The sequence below is a fragment of the Lethenteron reissneri genome, chromosome 36 (genome assembly GCF_015708825.2).
Source record: "Lethenteron reissneri isolate LAM-NWPU_2019-01 chromosome 36, ASM1570882v1, whole genome shotgun sequence".
NCBI classification, from domain to species: Eukaryota; Metazoa; Chordata; class Hyperoartia; order Petromyzontiformes; family Petromyzontidae; genus Lethenteron; species Lethenteron reissneri.
This window is the reverse complement of record NC_083814.1, coordinates 1,452,829-1,474,195: the sequence shown is the minus strand read 5'-3', so window position 1 is coordinate 1,474,195 and position 21,367 is coordinate 1,452,829. Positions and strand designations below refer to the sequence as shown.

The window sequence follows — 21,367 nt, the reverse complement described above, 5'->3', positions numbered from 1 at the left end:
CAATACAATGTCCATTATTGTGGCGCCTTGCATTCTACGTCTGTTGAACTTCTTTCACGCCGTACACAGCCAACCGTTGCTAATCGGAGGTGCAGGGGAAGAACAACTAAATAGACTCGATGACTAGATTGGAACGATATTGTATATTCTAAATATGTAAATAAATAACATCGATAAAGAAGTGTTTCTTACGATACGACTATTATGGATGGGCCAGAGAGCTACATGCTTGCCTATGTGTTGTGAAGAAGGGTCATTGCCTGAAACGTCACCTATGACGTGTTATTGACGAATACGCTGAGTTATGTTGTTGTTATTTGAGCGTGTGCACCACTGCCAATACAGTCTTACCAGATCAATTGTTCACTGCGCAGGGGACTTGCCATCTCCTGCCGAGGATGTTTACTTTACAGGTCTTTAGGCTGTCATTTCCTTTTTTTATGGAGACCTAACAGTGAGGAGAGTTGTTTTGTGCAGTAGCATTGTAACGAAGACCACACATCATATATTGAGTCAATTTAATCGACCACTTGCACAGCAATATCACATTTCCGTGAATATAGTGTCCATTAATACTCAAACGAGCATTGATTGGTGCTCATTTCTATTGGCCGCACTGAGCAAAGGGTAACACTCTGGCCATGGAGTCCATTAGGGAAGCCGACATTTCGTGAGAGACATCAAAGGGCTAAAGCCATATACCTGGAAAACGTCAGACTTAAAAACAATCATGTAAAACAACACCTTCATCATCGGTTATGTTCATCCTTTCAAATGATAAACTGAGAAGAGGTTTTCCCCCTTTTTCTGTCAACAAAACAGGTGTTAAGATGTTAAAACACCAAACTGAAACCTTTTACAAGGAATCATGTCTGCATTAACCACAATACTTGTGGTCAGAATGCAAAAAAACTCTAATACAACTCTAATAATATTTGCATTGTCTTTGAACCTGATTGGTCCACACCAGCGACAACGCACTATCAGAGTAATTCAGGCATGGTTCCTTGTAAAAAGGTTTCAGTTTGGTGTTTTAACCTCTTAACAGCTGTTTTGTTGTCAGAAAAAAGGGGAAAACCTCTTCTCATATTTTGGTACTGGCAAAGGAGGTCCTAGGATAAATGATAAACTGTCAAAATCATTAAAACATCAGTTTGTTCCTCTTATTTTTCCAATCGGCTCTTTCTCCGACACCTCTCTTCTTTTGATTCATGACACCTTGAGACTGGGAAAGGTGCCTCATGAGTGCAAATTGCAATTATTTTTTTATTATATTATTGACTTAAAGCTTTCGTGACTGCAGGAATTCATATTCTTGGGTCTTTCGGTAAAGTCACGTAGATAGGTTCAAAGAAAATAACAAAACCTATCTACGTGACTTCACCAATAATATTATTATATTACCTTATTGGAATTTATATAGTGCCTTAATCAAGGCGGTAAACAAGCAATTCTCAATTTGTACATTTAAACGGCATGATGAGATGCGCTGAGTTGATGAGGATAGCAGTGCATGGTGAATATGATGATGCTTGAAACAAACGGTGATTAAAAGAGTGGTTCATGATGATGAGCGAGTGTCATGCTGAATGCATAGGGAAGTTGGGAAGAGGGATAGAGTTACCGATGGGGAAGGGAGTTTGGGTAAGCGAGGGAAAATCAGCGAGTGAGTTTTAAGGAACGAACGATAAATAGATGGTGAGGCTGATTGTTTGACACGTCAGGTCAGCTTGTTCCAGTGTAAAGAGGCCAGAAGCGAGAAAGAAGGGGATGGTGATTGGGGACGAGGAGGAGGGGGAACGGACAGAGACAGAGCTGGGATTGTGAACGGAGAGGACGAGAAGGAAAGTCGAGCGAGATGAGAGAAACGAAAGATATGTAAACTAGGGTGAGGAATTTGAAAGCCGGTGTAGCTGAACGAGGAGAGGTGGTGTGTGGGAGTGGTAGGGGGTGATTAAAGATGATCCGGGCAGCAGCATTTTGGATTTGTTGAAGTGGTTTCATTGCATAGGAGGGAAGACCGAGCGCGAGGGAGTTGCACTAATCGAGTGGAGTGAAAATGAGGGAGTGAGTTCAAAGTTTTGCGGCCGTAGTTGAAAAACCTTCGTCAGCTCCACTTTCCGGCCAATGATACCCGGCTTGTGATTCACAGTGATGTGGGGCCCTCTCGTAACATCAGCACACGCACAGACAAGTGCAGTTCTCATCCCGCTTATTCACAACACAAATACATTGATGAATGTAGGGCCCACGGCCTCTACATATTGGTGACTCCTCTTACCCATAAAAGCATAAATTGGATGCCGATAATAGGAAAAAAAAACTATTTTGGGCCACGCATAATATTGTGGAAAAGGCATTCACTGCATTCGTGAAAGTTCGGCAGTTACAGATATTTTAAAAGAAATTTAAGTTGTAAATCCACCACTTCTGACAAAAAGTATGGCGCGAGACATTTCCCCAATATGAGACCCCTACTGCAAATTGAATTCAAACGTGTTTTTAAAAAGTGATCAGCAGTTGAGTTTTCTACTTAAAATGAGAAAATAAATTCCAACAGCAACAACAACCTTCACAAAGGGGTGATGTACCCTTACAGGTCTTCTGTGTGGAAGTGTTTTATAAAAGGCTCCTCTTGGTCTGCATTCTGCATGAGGTTAAAGTAGAAATGAATTGTCTGTTTATAGTTGTGTAACGAGATCCTCTCATTCACCCCGTGATACCTGCAAATACAAAATATCACATCACGTCAAGAAAATGTCTACGTGATCCATTCACCGTTCATAGCTGTAGGGTACCGAGAACATTTACCAACAATTGAGCTTAATTTAAATATACAATCATAAACATTATCATTTGCAGCCTTTTGTCAATAGACAGTTGGATCAGGCGGCCCCCCCGAGCCGAGTCGGACGTGGAGGTCGCTTGACCATACTTCACCATGACAGTCAGCGAGCGAGAGCGTGGTGGGACCCAGGACTGGGTCAGCTCTCGCTCGCCACCGATGTTAGCCGTTGGATTCGGAGCGCGAGGTGTGAACCACCGCGGCACCACCACGACGACCCTCGCAAGCATCCCCACTAAACAGGCTGACGTACATGAAGGGCCATTGCCGGGCGCCATTTCGGACAATGACCCTTCTTCATGTGCTATGAAGAAAAGGCAATAGCTTGAAACGTCGGAAATTATATTTTAAAAATAAACCATCATTTTAAAGCAGTGTTGTTGACGAATGTGTTGAGTTTTTTTGTCAATTGTGCTTGTGCATCGCTACCAGCGCAGCATTACCAAATCACTTGTTTCAGCTATTCTAAGATATATTATAGTGTGAGTCTGATTCTTTCAGGCCACCAAAAAAACTGCTGGATCACAGTTTTCTGTGGGTGGTCTTGAATTCTATTAAAGCAGACGCAACAACAACCACCTTCCGCAGAGAATCCAGATGACAACAATATGGCCATCGTCAGCATAGGCATCATAAGCTCTATCTTCCGTGACTGCAGGAATCCATACTCTTTGGTTCTTTCGGTAAAGTCACGTAGGTATAAAAATAAAACAAAAAATAATATAGCACGACGTTTCGATCGCAACACAAGCGGTCGTCCTCAGGCGGAAAAAATTATCCAGCAGTGGAACTGCTGAACCAGGAAGAGCTGCTACAACAAGGTTATATATGTGGCGAAGGGCAAGCAGGCGGGGTCTGAGTTGGAAAGGAATTCCATCCCCGCACGCAAGCACATCTGTCGTGTTAATGGGGGAGGTTAGGGAGAGGGAGGTTAGGGAGAGAGAGATTAGGGAGAGAGATTAGCATGAGCTCTACGTTCACAGAAGAAGTGTTTCCCGTTACCTTGGAATATCCTCCAGTTTACTCCAAATTGGTGTGAACCTGTAGAGAGCGCTGGTCAGCTTCTGATAGTGCCTGGTATCCGTGTTGGCAATACAGAGTCCTGGCAGAGCAGAGTTGGTACAAACACATGGCCATGTCAGACTGGGGTCTTAACGTTGCTGCTGTGTTATAATTGTGGCATTATCGTCCGTGGACCTGGTTTCACTGCAGAGGGTTCGAGTTCACTCGTTATACTGCGATCAAATTTCCTAGAACTTACAAAACCCACCAAAATGTTATTTTAAAAAATAATAGCTCGGCTATCAGCTGCAATAATGACACACTAACAGAGGATGGCACTCAAGCCCAACACTTGAAGCTACAACTAAACTTAATTTTGGAGCTTTCGTGACTGCAGGAATTATTCTTTGGTTCTTTCAGTAAAGTCACGTATAAAGATAAAATAATAAATTAAATAATAGCATACTACGACGTTTCGATTGCAACACAAGCAATCATCATCAGGTATAAAAGAAATAGCAACAAAAATCTAACCAGAAAACTATAGACAGACATATAAGCAGGCAGACATCATAAAGATACACAGAGAGAGAACACGTATCGGCACAAAGAGAGAGGTCGTCTCTGTGACGGGGCCTTAAATATAGAGAGGGGGCAGAGAAAAAATTAGCATGTCAATGAGTGGACAACAACGTGGTACGGTACGCAAGCTTGAAAATTAGGAGAAAGACACACTAAAATTAAATAACCTAGTAAAATATCGAAATGTAATGTAATGCAATTACATTACATTTCGATATTTTGGTGTGTCTTTCTCCTAATTTTCAAGCTTGCGTACCGTACCACGTTGTTGTCCACTCATTGACATGCTAATTTTTTCTCTGCCCCCTCTCTATATTTAAGGCCCCGTCACAGAGACGACCTCTCTCTTTGTGCCGATACGTGTTCTCTCTCTGTGTATCTTTATGATGTCTGCCTGCTTATATGTCTGTCTATAGTTTTCTGGTTAGATTTTTGTTGCTATTTCTTTTATACCTGATGATGATTGCTTGTGTTGCAATCGAAACGTCGTAATATGCTATTATTTAATTTATTATTTTATCTTTATACGTGACTTTACCGAAAGAACCAAAGAATACAACTAAACTTTTTTTTATTTTACCAGGTAAGGCCCACTGACCTAAAGAGCTCTTTTCAGAAGTGACCTGCCACCTATAATTGCTCGACGAAGTGGCTTATCACGTGAAAATTCATAGTAGCCAAATGCTATAAATGCGTGTTGATTCTAAATGTAGATACAAAAAACCAGAGGCCTCAGAGAAAAATCCACACGACCACAGGGAAAACATGCAAACTCCAATTATACCTACGATTTCCTGTATACCAGGCGAGGTAGTTAACATATCGCTACCGTGGCACCCTACACGACTTCCCAGGCTCGGGCCATTAGGATTTAGCCCCACAATATTATATAGAATTAAAGGCTACACAGGGTCTACAGCGGGATCTACAGGGTCTTCATACATTGCCAAAGAGTCCCAAAGGCAAAGGATTACTGCGGACCAGATCTGCACATGGCTCCCCTCGTCAGCCACGCACGTGTCACATTCCTTGCTGGCAATTGCACACGCCGCTCGGAATAAAGAGGGTGGGCAAAATTCACCGGTGTATAGCCCTTTGGACACTCAACAAAACTGTAGATTCAATAAAACATCAATCGCACAAATTGGAACAACAAAAACTAGAAACTAAAATATGAATTACTAATTATATTTGCAATAAATAAGAATTAAAATCAAGCATCTAGATTGAAAACTAATTTATTTCGAACTGCTTTTTCTGTTTAGTTTGTTGTCCTTCCCGCACCTCCGATTAGCATGGTTGACTACGTACAGTGTGAAAGAAGTTCCACATATCGTACATAATTTGGAGGTCCTTTCTGACCCCCATATAAAAAAATATATAGTTTGTCTCGGCATCGATGAGTTCCTCCAGTAATCTGCCATTTCCAGCTCTGATCACGCAATGGGGGGTGGGGGGGGGGGGTGGCGAAAGACGAATTGCGACATCGCTCAGGTGTCGATGACAATGGCGTGCTCACCCGGGGCGCTGACGATGTCTGGGAAGGTGTCCGTGATGCTTTTGCTGATTGTCCAGTAGCCAGTGGCAGACTCGTCAAACGGGCTGATCGGCAGGGGCTCCATAGGAGGAGAGGACCTCCAGCTCCACTCGGTCGTCGGCGATGATCTCCTCGGTCAAGCGCAGCACCTGGCGGGAACACAATGTGACCACGGCACTCGCCAACCCGTGCAGCAGAGAGCAGCAAGTCCACAGCCTCTGCACGACACTGCTGCAGGAGACGGTGATCCCATAACCCACGTGACGGCAAGAAGAACCAATGAAAGTTGGGTCTATATAAGAGATGAGTGAAAGAGCTGGAGCATAGACCGTAAGACAGAGATAGACACCAAAGTATGTCGGGCACATTTATAGGCGTGATAGGGAAAGCCTGAAGAGAAGCTATTGATGTTTGGAATTAGGTGAAAGAAAAAGGGAACAGAAGAGGTTGACAGACTAAGATGGACAGTTAGACGGTGTACAGCCTATTCTTCTAGAACACAGTAGTTGCGTTCCCGAAGAACATCGCGTTATAATAAATCTATAATATAGGGTAAAGCACAGTCCGTGATAACACGTGAGATGTGTACGCAGGCTCAACAAAGACTGAGGCACGTGGAAGCATTCAGCAGCATCCCGCCTCGAGTCATTTTACGCCGAGGCATCCGTACAACCACTTATTCCTACTCGCGCGACGTAGTTATGTTCACTCAATCGTGTTATATCCAATTCGCGTTATAGGAGAACAGACTGTAACAGTGTTCTAGAAAAAGCCCAAAATCACAGAGTGGAGCAGCTTCATCCATTGATGAGCAGGAGAGAGACCAGCATAAGTACAATATATAGAGAGGGCCGGCGTGCCACACATGGGCGGGGGGGGGGGGGAACACGGGGAAGCAACGCCAACCCCAAACTGGATACCTTTATTAATTTATTTTCAGTAGTTTACAATTGAAACTAAAACTAAATTAATTATATGCACCCGCGATTCCTAATGTGAGGGATAAAGTTAACACCTGCCACCCCCACCCGTCCAAATATAGAAGTGAAACTCTGCCTGTGGTGCCGCATGCAGACTCACCTCGCTCACCGACTGAGCCGGGTGGATGCGGTAGTTGACGGTGGCCTCGGCGAGCGGCGCCACCACGTTCGGCTGCGGTAGAGGAACGCACGGCAGCCGGCTCAGGGTGAGGCAAAAGGGTTTCGTGCACGAGGTTCTTCAACGACGTTTTCCTGGCCGGCCTCACAATAAACCTTGCGTGCGATCGCGGGCCGTGTGACGGCACATCAGAATCTTTGGAATCAAGATCTTTATTTAGTGCTGGAAGAATCCGATGAGCTATGACGCTCTTTTTCACAGATGTCCAGCAGGGGCAGGTCCGCAAGTATGGGCGGGCAAGCACATCATGGCATCAACATAACGTCCGCACACAGACTCCTATTTTTATCTGAACCGCGTATTTACACGTCTCACATCTCTCCCTTGCCTTCATCTCACTTCTGTTCATCCCTATTTCTACGGCTCTCGCATCTCTCTCTCTCTCTTTCTCATGTATCTCTTTCTCATCTAATCTGTCTTTTTATTTTTCGCAGTCATATATCTCAGCGGGCCACTCCAAGAGCTTTCGCAGGCCAAGTCTGGTCCGCAGGCAGCTCATTGAAGGACTCCGCACAAAGGCTTCGGCTTGCTTCTGCCTCTGCCTTTCCGAACAGGAACATCAAATTAGAAACCCCAGTTCAGAAACTGTGAATTCCCTAAGGAATGACGATCACATGACATAAAACCACAATCCCCAGTGCGGCTGCATTCAACAGCCAAACATGAGACATGGTAATTGTCACGGTGATATGATTGATCATAACACATACAGGAAATCATTGATACTAGACATCTGTAAAAAAATTGCTTGAAAGCTCATCGGATTCCTCCAGTATAAATAGATCAATATTCAGATGTTTGTGTGGAATGGGCCCCACTTGTGGTTGCTCGGTGTTCCCTGTTGTGACTGACGTGATTCCACACAACTACAGAAAGTTCCACAGAGTTCACATTCCCCTATACATTGTTTACACACCTACTGAGAGAGGCTATTCTTTTTAAACGATGTTTTTATTTGACCAGATACGGCTCACTGAACTGCTACGTAACTCTCTGTCAGAAGCGACCTAGCCACAAATGAGAGCTCAACGAGGTGGCTCATCATCACGTGGACATTTATAGCAGCCGAATTCTCGAAACGCATGTTTATAATTGTGGAGGGAAAAAACAGAAAACCTCGAAAAAAATCCACACGACCACGTGGAGAACATTCAAACTCCAAATATACAGGCGTCAGGGTCGGGATCGAACCCATAACCTCCTGTACATCAGGCGATGGATGGAGCGGCAGTGCAGTGGTTGGCACAGTGCACAATGCACCCGGTGACCCGAATTTGATTCTTGGCCACGGCTAACATCAGTGTCGAGTGATATCTGAAGAGGTCCTGGACTCTGACCCTTCCACTAACCAGCACTGATCAGCTTGGTGAAGTATGGTCAAATAGCCCCCATGGCTGGCAAGGCTTTTGGAACACTTGAATTCAGCAGTGGGTTCAGGAAGGGCTGACATAATTAAACCTATGATTGTTTTATTACTGTCCTTAACTTATACCGTACAGTACTTGGAGAACATAGCAAGCATTTTACCTTGACACCTGCGTGGAATTCAGTCACTGCAGTTGTGGTCCTGATTAGGGCATTGGTGGTTGGCTTCTGACCCAGCACCCTAAGAGCATAAAGCGAGACATTGAAAGGACATTTGAAATGTAACGATGTTTAGCTCAAGCGGTTATTCAAGGAGTGCTGCGGTGGCTCGGAGATGTTAACTGCCTCGTCTGGTATACAGGAGGTCGTGCATTTTATCCTGACCCTGACGCCTGCTGCATATTTGGAGTTTGCATGTTCGCCCCGTGGTCACGCGGATTTTTCTCCGGGTGTTCTGGTTTTTTCCCTCCACATTTAGAAACATATGTTTAGAGTAAATAACAAGGTATATGGCCCAAGTTGCCTTCCCTCTGTTGGAGTCAATAAAATGGGTTCCACCCTCTGGACAGTCAACAAAGGCCGTCCTATGGAGACACCGCCTCTTACAAGCTGAATCGCGTTTGTTTTGGAAAATTTCACTACCGAAAAAAAAACTGAAAACCGAGGAAAAAACCCACCCACGTGAGGGAGATACAATCAACATTTCCATCTCCTGGTCACCAAGCACTCTCACACCTACAACATCTGGCAAACTAAGTATGTAAGTATGTACAGTGAGGGAAAAAAATATTTGATCCCCTGCTGATTTTGTACGTTTGTCCACTGACAAATAAATTATCAGTCTATAATTTTAATGGTAGGTTTATTTGAACAGTGAGAGACAGAATAACAACAACAAAATCCAGAAAAACGCATGTCAAAAATGTTATAAATTGATTTGCATTTTAATGAGGTAAATAAGTATTTGACCCCCTCTCAATCAGAAAGATTTCTGGCTCCCAGGTGTCTTTTATACAGGTAACAAACTGAGATTAGGAGCACACTCTTAAAAGGAGTGCTCCTAATCTCAGCTTGTTACCTGTATAAAAGACACCTGTTCACAGAATCAATCAATCAATCAGATTCCAAACTCTCCACCATGGCCAAGACCAAAGAGCTCTCCAAGGATGTCAGGGACAAGATTGTAGACCTACACAAGGCTGGAATGGGCTACAAGACCATCGCCAAGCAGCTTGGTGAGAAGGTGGCAACAGTTGGTGCGATTATTCGCAAATGGAAGAAACAAAAAAGAACTGTCAATCTCCCTCGGCCTGGGGCTCCATGCAAGATCTCACCTCGTGGAGTTGCAATGATCATGAGAACGGTGAGGAATCAGCCTAGAACTACACGGGAGGATCTTGTCAATGGTCTCAAGGCAGCTGGGACCATAGTCACCAAGAAAACAGTTGGTAACACACTACGCCGTGAAGGACTGAAATCCTGCAGCGCCCGCAAGGTCCCCCTGCTCAAGAAAGTACATATACATGCCCGTCTGAAGTTTGCCAATGAACATCTGAATGATTCAGAGGACAACTGGGTGAAAGTGTTGTGGTCAGATGAGACCAAAATGAGCTCTTTGGCATCAACTCAACTCGCCGTGTTTGGAGGAGGAGGAATGCTGCCTATGACCCCAAGAACATCATCCCCACCGTCAAACATGGAGGTGGAAACATTATGCTTTGGGAGTGTCTTTCTGCTAAGGGGACAGGACAACTTCACCGCATCAAAGGGACGATGAACGGGGCCATGTACCATCAAATATTGGGTGAGAACCTCCTTCCCTCAGCCGGGGCATTGAAAATGGGTCGTGGATGGGTATTCCAGCATGACAATGACCCAAAACACACGGCCAAGGCAACAAAGGAGTGGCTCAAGAAGAAGCACATTAAGGTCCTGGAGTGGCCTAGCCAGTCTCCAGACCTTAATCCCATAGAAAATCTGTGGAGGGAGCTGAAGGTTCGAGTTGCCAAACGTCAGCCTCAAAACCTTAATGACTTGGAGAAGATCTGCAAAGAGGAGTGGGACAAAATCCCTCCTAAGATGTGTGCAAACCTGGTGGCCAACTACAAGAAACATCTGACCTCTGTGATTGCCAACAAGGGTTTTGCCACCAAGTACTAAGTCATGTTTTGCAGAGGGGTCAAATACTTATTTCCCTCATTCAAATGCAAATCAATTTATAACATTTTTGACATGCGTTTTTCTGGATTTTGTTGTTGTTATTCTGTCTCTCACTGTTCAAATGAACCTACAATTCAAATTATAGACTGATCATTTCTTTGTCAGTGGGCAAACGTACAAAATCAGCAGGGAATCAAATACGTTTTTCCCTCACTGTAAGTACTTACTTAAGTAGGGAAGTATTTACCTACTTAGCTTAAGAAATATGACACGATCAGACGCATTTAGATCTTTCAGGATTAATGGTTTCATTATTATTAAATATGAAATGCATTCTCCTCTTACGCAAGGCGATCTATTCAGGGGCCAAGTGCCAATGTCGAGGTCTGCTGGCCACGACGAGGGGCTTCTGGAGAAGAATCCATTAACTGGCAATGAAGTTTTATTACTTTAGGAAACGGCAATGCGATCACCACCAAAGTAATCTTCACAAAGCCAACAGTGAACTGAATCGAAGCATTAAAAACAAAACGAACTATTATCACTCCACTCGAACAAATGTTTTGCATTGAAAGGTACTGCCGGTTGATGGACAGTGCGGCAGTTTATGGGGAAAGGTGACATCACCGTGTGTCGCAGTGTACATAACGGTCGAGTTGTCATCGATCTGCAAGTTTTTTTTATAAACTTTTTTCTACATAAGACACTCAGTCCTCATTTGCACACATGCACCTTTGTATAAAGGCCTCACAATGTTAACGTTGAAGCTACAAAGAACTAGATATTTTTTTTGTTTTACCAGGTAAGGCCCACTGAGCTATAGAGTTATTTTTCAAAAGTGACCTGGCCACAATTGATAGCTCAACGAAGTGGCTTATCGCACTGAAATGTATAGCAGCCAAATACTCTGAACGCGCGTTGATTATAAATTCGAGGGAAAAATCAGAGGGCCCGGAGAAAAATCCACACGATCACTGGGATCAGAATCGAACCCATGACCTCCTGCATACCAGACAAAGTAGTTAACATCTCACCAACATGATGCCCTAAAGTGAGCACCGACTTTGATCTCCCTGTTATGGCCCTGCTTACCAGCTGAAAATCGGGCCAAAGAGCCAAAGGTTGGACGTCACCACTCGCATCGGAAAGTTGAACTGCAGCAACAACAAACAAAACAACCTTCATGTGAATCGGAGGGAAACATCAGTTTGCGGAACACCGCGGTAAAAGTTCCATTCCATTTCTAATCAGGAATTACCATCAAGCATGCTCATCAGCATCAACACAAAAGTACTGAAAAGGATAGAAAACTGTTGCTCGACAGTAGTGTCTTGATTTATTTGCTGATAAATAATATAAAGTGGTTAGCGAATTGCGGTATGTACCCGGCCACCCAAGGTCGATTTCCGGCAACGGCCAACACCCACTGAGTTTTACCGAAACTGGTCCGGGCCCTCCACCTCCTGTTCAGCCACCCGCACAAACCAGCATTGAGGCCAGAACTGGTCCTGGCCTCAGTTAACCCACCTGCAATATGGGTGCTGGCACTCAAAATTCAAGTTTGTCATTTTCAAGGTCACACCTTCTGGTTTTGTTTATTTCCCTTTTGAAACTGAAGCCAATGCGAGTTTAGAAACGATCTCTCAAAATTTACAACAATGCATTACAGTCAATACACGCATAGTCAAAGTAGAGGCATATATGCAGAGAAAAAGAGGGGCGAGTCCTGAGCAACACGCAAACAAGTAAATTAGAACGGCATTTTCAGCTGTGGACTTTTACAATGAAAGTAACAAATTGAGAGGAGGGTGTGATCCCACAAACCTGAAGCTTCACTTTTCCACACGCATATTGAAGTGGCAATCCTAACCCACACCGATCGACGCTGGTGAAATGTTGTCAAATATAACCACCACATCAAAAATGGCCTTACCTCAAACCGTGAATTGATAAGTAGCTGTAAAGATTGAATTCACGAGAAAAAATGAACATGTCGGCGGGCACAATGAAGAACCAGCTTCAAATATGTGTGTGAATATCCCCTTTAGGAAAAGCTTTATTCATATAATGTATCAAATGTTCTTTTTTGTAAAATAACAGCATTGCAACAGCACAATGCGTTTAGAGAAGATAACAAAAGTGCAATCAGTAACAGCATCAGGACGGGATGTGAACCGATTAGGTTTGTCTCACTGGAGACGATTGCAAGCGTGTGGGTAATGCACTGACTCACTATAGTCTGAACAGCTGTGCGTCTAATTTCCTTTGTTTATGGCGTGAGTGAGAGGCTGGCTTGCACGACTGATGCGATTGTTATAGGGCAATTGAGGGTATGGCTGCATCCTCCCGTGTGGCAATGAGGTTAATGCTTGACTCACAGTTGTAAGGTTGTGAGTTGAAATCCCGGTCAGTAGATTTTAAAATATTTTTGTTGCTTTGCTTTTCTACTATTGTTTTACAATTTTTTTTGTTCTATCGGTCTCAATGTAACACGTGTAGATATTTTACAAATTATTTGTATAAATAGTAAATAACAGATACTTATTCTAAATGATTACTACATGCACAAGTCGATGCCTGTATCTTTTATAGTGATAATTATATACATTTTAATCAATGTATTGTTACATAGCTATTAGTCAGCCCCTCATCCCCATTAAATATTTTACACATTTAGTACCCCTTTGTGGGAAGTAAATTGTCGTCTTATGGACAGAATGGAGGAAACACTGGCTCAATGGAGTTGGTGCTAAATGAAAATCTTTATTTATTTTTATTCATCCTGGAGGAATGGGGGTGGTGGGAAGAACCCAAGCCCGCTGTTCACACGCTGATGGGTCTTTGTCCCCAATTTACGACCGAAATGTTGTGATGTTGCTATCGTGAACACCTGGACATACAGGGCCCTTCGGCTTTGTAGGTGGTGGAACTTCCTTTTTGTCAAGGACACTTAATTTTGCCATGGGTGAATAGGTATAGCGTTTGACAGACATACCCAGCCCACCCAATCTCGTCAAATCTGAGCATGGTTACATCCGAACGGTACTTTGAACGGGGACCAACATGCCAAAGAGCTTGCTGTGTTACGTGGTAAAGAGCAGAGGCAAGTGCAGCAACATCCGTTGTTGTACTACACTTATATACTCCCATATCTGTGCTCGCTGCCTTCACCAACCCGCACTTAACCAGCGTGGTGAAGTATGGCCAAATAACCCCCATGACACACGGTGTGGGGAGGCCCCAATCAGGCAGTGGACTGACAATAGGTTTGAAGAACAGCTTGTTGGGAAATTGGAGACATTTTCGTTTTTTAAAGGCAGTCATGAGCATTAAAACAGTGGCTATCTCTTGTTTACAGCCCTGAGCCAGTGGTGGAAATTCCATATTCCTATCACGGGGACAAGTCCCTCCATAGGACAACCACTGCTGACTTCCCCACAAAGTGGTTACTCAATTTGGCAACCCTGTTGGAGTGATGTGCTGAGTCAATAAAACCCGCAACCCAGAACCGAACTCGCGATCTTTCGATTGCGAGCCGCTCACTCCACCTCACTCCATCGGTGAGCCAGCGCGGCCAGATTAATAACTTGTGCAAAATGTTTGCATTTCCATTGACACATTCACTGCTGTCTCTGACACAATCGAGCAATGATCGCAGAAAGTGAGAAAGGAATTGTGAGTTGCGTCATCTGGGCATGTCAGGGTCCCATGGTCCAACATTATCATCCTCAGTTTAACACATTGGCTGTCGCGACTAATGTCGATAATAGAGGATTTTTTGGGGGGTTAGATCGCGTAAATATAAATGCGTCATTAAACCCGCCACCACCCGACACAGGCAATTTGTAAGGTTTGTCACGTAAACAAAACATGCCAATTTGTTACTTGTTCAGCACACCGGTGTGTTGGAGAGTAAACCCACAACGTTTACAATTCGAGTACGACGTTTCGCCAGTAATTACAACCAAACTCATCATGCGACAGCCATCCTACATGTGCTGAAACATGTCGATTGTAAACGGAGTGACTCGCCTTCATGCTGAACATGGACAAATCAAGGCACGGTATTTAAAGTCCAGTATAGAGTGAACTTTCAAACATATATATAATGGCGTTGGGTGGGAGGGGATGGGGGGTGTTGCCAGAAAAGACAATACTCACGAATGGAAAACATGTATAAATTAGGCGAACACGTGAAGTGCGCCACCTGTGTTAATTGCTTCTTATTTTTGCCCATGTGTTTGCTAGCACGTTTGCATGAATCACACTGACCCGAAATGAGTTAGGAGCAGCTTAATCATTAAACCAGCATGCTGGCCAAATATTTATTTAGTTATGTTGCAAGCGCAGCTAATCCGCCCATGTATAATCAGAGCTAGCTACGAGTCGTAAGAATATAGGGTACGGGGAGAGGAAGTTGGGTGAGGCAGGTGTCGGACCGGACACCACACAGAGAGGGGATGGGTGTCATTTGTTGGCTCAAAGGTGGTTTCTGACAATCTCCTATTCGAAAACAGGTACAAATATGTAAGAATAATAGGTGTAATCTTGATTTGAAGCTTTCGTGACTGCAGGAATCCATTCTTTGGTTCTTTCGATAAAGTCACGTAGGTAGAAAATTATTAATAGATCACGACGTTTCGATCGCAGCACAAGGGAACGTCTTCAGGTGAGAGAGAGAAAGATACTGAAACAAGGTCTTACGTAGGCCTGAGATGGGTGCAGCCTCAGGGTAAGTGGGTCTTACCTGGTAAAACAAAAATATAATAGGAAATATGAGCAGAGACTGCATTTCTGCCAAAACATACGTAAGAGCTACTGTTTGACAGCAAGAGATAAACAAGCCCCATTGTAAAAAAAGACACGTGTTATTGTTAAAAAATTATGATAATCATTGGATCAAGGATGGCAGTGAATACAAGCCAAGTGTATTGCCTACATCATGAGGTATGTATTTGTTTGTATTGCACATTAGTGTTCCTGTGTGTGTGTGGTTTATATACGCTGTTGTGAAGCCACTTCTGACATGGGTACATTAAAACAAACGTGTAAGTGAGAAGGGCTTCAGAGTACCTGTGATGAGAGGTATTCAAAGAGTGCTCTTTCTGGTCCAGAGCCAAACTGCTGAGGCAAGGGGTTGCTCTCCAGGCTAGAATGCAAAACATCATGAGTAAGACAAAACTTAACTTATAACGGGAAATAACCTTGAGTTTCTCACAATAAATTTGACCCTCTTCTTTTTTATTCTTTCGGCAAAGTCACGTAGAAGGGAAATAATAAATAAAACAGGTGTCAAGATGTTAAAACACCAGACAGAATCCTTATTCAAGGATTCCTGTCTGCATTAACCACACGTACTTGTGGTGAACATGCAAACAAAAAACATGCTCTGATAAATATATGCATTGTCTTTGAAACGTATTGGTCCACACAAAAGACAGCTTTCTTTAGAGCCTAGTCTCAAAGTGTTCGACCAGAGAACGCCAAAAGGCAAATAGTACAAAGACAATGCCACTATCAGGGCATTTATACCTCGGGGTGAGCAGCTACAATATGGGACCTTCCATATGAAACTAAAGGTTTTGAAACTAAAGGTTTCATATGGAAGGTCTCATATTGTAGCTGCTCACCCCGAGGTACTCAGAACTCAGAAGGCTGGGCTGCTATACTAAATGTGTAGAAGTGGGCTCAGTGAGCTGACTTCTATAACACCGTGCTACTGCCCTCTCATTCTCTGTTCGGGAACTCCACACGTGTCCCATATGGGGTCGAGTGAAGGCAAAAGTCGTGAGCACCCTGCGCTGTGAACCCAGGAGCTCTGTGCTTCACTTGTGGCCACAATTAACATCAGCCACACCTTTCACATCCTACGTCCCATTCGGGCTGTGGGTGTTACTTAAACCATACCTCACCACGATGGTCAACTCTGAGTTAGTTAAGGTGGTAGCATAGATATGGTAATATGGAAATACATTACAACAATTAGGGTTAACAAAATCGGACACATTCTTGGCGATGTCACGAGTTTTAGGCACGGAACAGGAAGGTCCTTTTCCAGATGTGAAGGCGGTGGCCCCAGAATGATTAATTCATGCGCTATGAAGAAGGGCAATTGCCCAAAACATCGCCTTTTATAATTTTTTGCTTTTAAGTCCACAATGTAATTGACAATTGCGTTGAAATTGTGATTTCTGATTTTACACCAGTGCCAACATATCATCACTGAACAATGTTTTTACATCTTGACCAAAATATCCCACTTTGGTTAAGATCCAACACTTACGAAGCAAAAATTATGGGATAATTCAAAACAGAAGTAGCGGAGCATACACTCAAGGCCAGGCAGGTGCCCCTGCTATTTTGAATCCAGGCACTGTGGTGCTGCTGAAATCAGACGATATCTATTTGTAAGCGGCATATTAACATATCCGCGGTACACCGGTGTATGGTATAAAAAAAGCTATTTTTTTGCAATCATTATTTATTTTCCAGTCATCCGCAACCCCGGTCACAAAATCTTGCGGGGTGGCAGTCCGTGAAAATCAGTTCTCGCGAGATCAAAGCAGTCGGAACATTAATGTTTATACGAGCAGCTGAACACGAAGCTTCACAGTCTGGTACCATATAGCAGCACCCAGTCTGATCACGACTGGTTGCTCCGTGTTCCAAAGGCAGATTTGACTCGTGCCCTCGACTTGGTCGGATGGTTCCTCAGTTAATTACCGGAATAAATTCTTGGCGGACGGTGGCATCAAAAGATTACGACTCGTGGTGTCACATGTTCGAATGGGAAAGCAGCTGCTGAATCTAAGGCAACTTCTGATGGAGAGTCTGCAGTTCACTCAAGGGCAACAGGGACATCATCAGACTGTTTGTGAGGACCGGTGTGTTATGCTGCACCGGTGTACCGCCAATATGTCCATATGGACTACAGCGTCATGTGGCCTGCAGTGCGAGTCTTGTGGCCTGTAGACTGCAAAGCGCCCACACCCCACCCGCCATGCTCTCATGCTGTGAAAACTATCAAATGTTGTTTGTAAAGTGTTCAACTGATGCTAGTATGGGCTATGCTAAATACATACATATATGTGTGGGAAATTATTTGTGAATCAGATCCATGCCCTGAATCATAATTAATATAATCACCGGGGAGTGAGTTAAAACAATCCTAATGTTCAAGCTTGCGTACTTTACCACGCGTCGTCGTACTCATTGACATGTTAATTTTTTCTCTAGCCCCTCCCTCTCTCCGCTCCCGCCCCCCTCTGTCTATTTAAGGCCTCGCCACAGAGACGATCTCCCTCTCTGTGCCTATGTGTTACTCTCTCTCTATGTATCTTGGTGATATCTGTCTGCTTATATGTCTGTCTATAGTTTTCTGGTTAGATTTTTGTTGCTATTTCATTTATACCTGATGATGATTGCTTGTGTTGCAATCGAAACGTCGTATGCTATTATTTAATTTTTTATTTTATCTTTATACGTGACTTTACCGAAAGAACCAAAGAGTGATGATAAACTCATCAGACACAAATGTGAGTGCAAGCTGGGAACTAGTAAAATCAGTAGTACACAAAAGGAGATTTCTCAACAAGACAAGGTGCGATAGTGAGCATTAGCTCGGTCATCCCATCATGCCTCGCATAACACGACATTACTGTACTGCGTATGGACTGCACACAGCCTTGCTTTATACAACCGACTCTCATATTAGGGCCAAAATTGTGGCCATGTTATTTTATACAAAGGCAGGACAATGAGACAACTGTTTACCACGTTGTTCCTTGTTAGGAATCATCAGTACATTTCATGAGTACAGACATCGTTGCCTGGCTACCACCTCGTGCCACGGAGGCTTTGTGTGGGCCTCCCTCCCCTCCCTGGTCACTGTGGGGACAGTTTGGCAAGAAGGGTAACACCCCCCCCCCACTCACCGCGTGATGGCAGAGGAGAGGATGCCGATGGAACTCTCCCGGGCGGGCATAGAGGAGTGGCCCGTCTCTGTGCGCACACGCAGCCTCAGCATGAGCGAGCCCTTCTCCGACACACCCACCCTGCGAGCAGCACGCAGCTAGTCAGAACCACCAAATTCAGGATTTGCCTCGAGGACGTTACTCGGTTAAATGAGGGACGCATCGAGACACGTCTAGAAGTGTCCTGTTTGAGCAGGACACTTCGCTACAAGGCTACGATGGCTGGGTATGTCGCTAGAAGAGATGAAGGTAGGTGGTCGAGACTAATAGAGTGGTGGTCACGGGAAGGAAAGCGCTTCAGACTGTGTACAATAAAATCAGCTCATGTGCTAGATGGATTGTAGCTTCACAGGACTCTTAAGGGATGGTGACATCTTGGGGAAGCTCCCATCCAGCAGTGGATTGATCATGGCTGCTGCTGCTGATGATACTGATGGACAAGGTTGGAATTTCGCGAGGATTTCAATGTGAGTGGAGCTTGCTGTTGGGGGTTATGGCAGTCTTTACAGATGGACTGCATTCCAGATTCATGGAAGGTTACAGTGCTAATGTACTGGTAATGTACAAACTTATCACAGAATTGCTTAGCAGCTCCCACATGATCTATTTCGTGACTCACACGGCCACTGGTATCTGCAGGCCTGGCACGACCCCATCCAAGATGACCATTCCCTCATCCAGCAGGAAGTCCAACTTGACTCCACGGGATTCCAGTAGCTTTGCAATATTTCGTGCACCTTTGTCTCCCCCGATCTGTCACACAGATATGTTGAACAAAGGGGCAGCCACTCAAGAGGAACGCAGTACAAAATAAGTCATGTAAAGATGAATGAGTCAGCAATTCAAATCAAATCGTACGTTCACAATACGATCCTTGAATTATTATTTCTGCAGTGTGCAGCCCCTTGTCAATCCACGCTGGATAAAGTTCTCCCTCATGCTGTGTCATCATGAGAGTTGTTTGACCATACTCCACCACAGTGATCAATACGTATTCGTGAAGGAGGCGGCCCACTGCACTCGAAGTTGAATTGTGTTTGTAGGAATCAATTATTCAATATTCATTAAAACGTAATTAATGATAATGGGGCGAACAAGGCTGCATGAATAATGCAGAACGCATTCAAAAGGAAAGAAGTGAGGTAACACATTAATCGATCACTGAATCAAATCACCACCAGCATCGTGGACGAGGTAGAATCACGATGTGTGTGTGTGAGCTGTCAACGAAGACTGACACGCACTGCCACGGCGACCCTCTCCATCAAACGCCTGCTCTGCCGCACTAAACGGCGCTACAATGAGGAGCTGCTGTTTGTGCGTACGGCTCCTCCCAAGAGATGCTCACTGCTCATCAGCAAAGACGAGATGAGCCTGTTTGATCTGGATACGCTTCTAAATAAGGCAGACCCTGCAGCGCTGGAACGTCACCGCAGCCAGTTTCTCCCATGTCCCTGCACATAGCCACCGACGCTCCCCGGGCATGACTCATGCCTACATTTGTCCAGTGTCACCCTCTCACAGTCCTGTTCAGCCTGTGCCAACCTCTCGTTCCACTCTAGCAACTCGCCACAGTCCCGCCAAATCGTGTACAGTACATGTCAATTCACTGCCGGATGAGAGCCCTCCTTCTCATGCAGTGCAGGTCGCGGTGGGGGAGAGGTTTACTTGACCATACTTCACCGCTCTGGTGAAGGTGGAAAGGGTAGACGTGGAAGCATAGATGTACTCTACAGCTGCACTTCCCTCTGTTGTTCAGCACATAGAGCCGCATCTTATAACAACCTGCCATGTGTGCATGGTGATCGCCCATCCCAGCAATATCCAGGTTAAAAAAAACCTGCTTAGCTTTCGAGATCGAGTGCATTTCAGATGACTGGATCATACGTGCCATCTCCTTCACATGGCAAAAGTAGCAGCAAATAAGCACTGATGTTATTGCTTGCTCAGAGATATTTTTTTCCTCAGTATGTAGACATTTGAAATTGTTTGAAAAAAAATCACACCGATTAACCCCTAAAAAAAAAGGAAATGCCCATGTATGCAATTCTTATGCATCACGGAGTATGAAATACTCTACAACAGGCGTTAGAGAAAACTCTTGCTGGAGAGTCTTCCGTACCTCCGATGAGCATGGTTGGCTATGTACGGTGCGACAGAAGTTCAACATACATAGAAACACTGATAATACTGTACCCTGATTCACATAAAGAATGCCTCAAATGCACAATACAGGCCAGCATGAGTCCTCCTCACCTCTTCATCGTGTCCAATGCCAATGTAGAAGGTCCTCTGTGGGACAAACCCACGCTGCAGAAGAAGCTCCAACGCCTCCAGAATGGCCTGTACACACGTTTCTAAATTATTTCGTTTAACCAGGTGAAAACTCAAGAAAGTCTCATTGGCAGAGTGACTTAGCGCTTTAGTCTGACAGTAGGGGGCGATGTTTGCTATGTATAAACCCAATTGAGTAATTTGTGGATAACTAAAAAATGTGGACCCTGATAACAACATAAAACACCATCATACACCATCATGCCATAACCATCAAATAGCCAAAAAGCATCCCATTGCATAACCACCATGCTACCAACAGTACTAATTCATGAAAAGTTCAAGCATATAAGCAGAATCCATTGTTTGTCTCCACATGTAAACTTCATTTTACTTTTATTTTTTATTTTACCAGGTAAGGCCCCACTGAGCTCTGTAGCTCTTTCCAGAAGCGACCTGGCCACAAATGAT

The 21,367-nt window shown here is 44.2% G+C and overlaps 1 protein-coding gene across 1 annotated transcript in view; it reads right to left on the bottom strand.

The window, feature by feature from the left end:
• Window positions 1–508: 508 nt before the first annotated feature.
• The window catches only part of PM20D1 (peptidase M20 domain containing 1), a 30,384-nt gene continuing 9,525 nt past the window's right edge, over window positions 509–21,367 (bottom strand). The window contains 11 exon segments of the mRNA XM_061565933.1: window positions 509–2,723; window positions 3,848–3,947; window positions 5,949–6,048; window positions 6,050–6,115; window positions 7,047–7,118; window positions 8,652–8,730; window positions 11,742–11,803; window positions 15,723–15,798; window positions 18,584–18,703; window positions 19,242–19,375; window positions 20,879–20,965. Coding sequence (XP_061421917.1) covers window positions 2,594–2,723; window positions 3,848–3,947; window positions 5,949–6,048; window positions 6,050–6,115; window positions 7,047–7,118; window positions 8,652–8,730; window positions 11,742–11,803; window positions 15,723–15,798; window positions 18,584–18,703; window positions 19,242–19,375; window positions 20,879–20,965 — 1,026 coding nt within the window. The 3' untranslated portion in view covers window positions 509–2,593.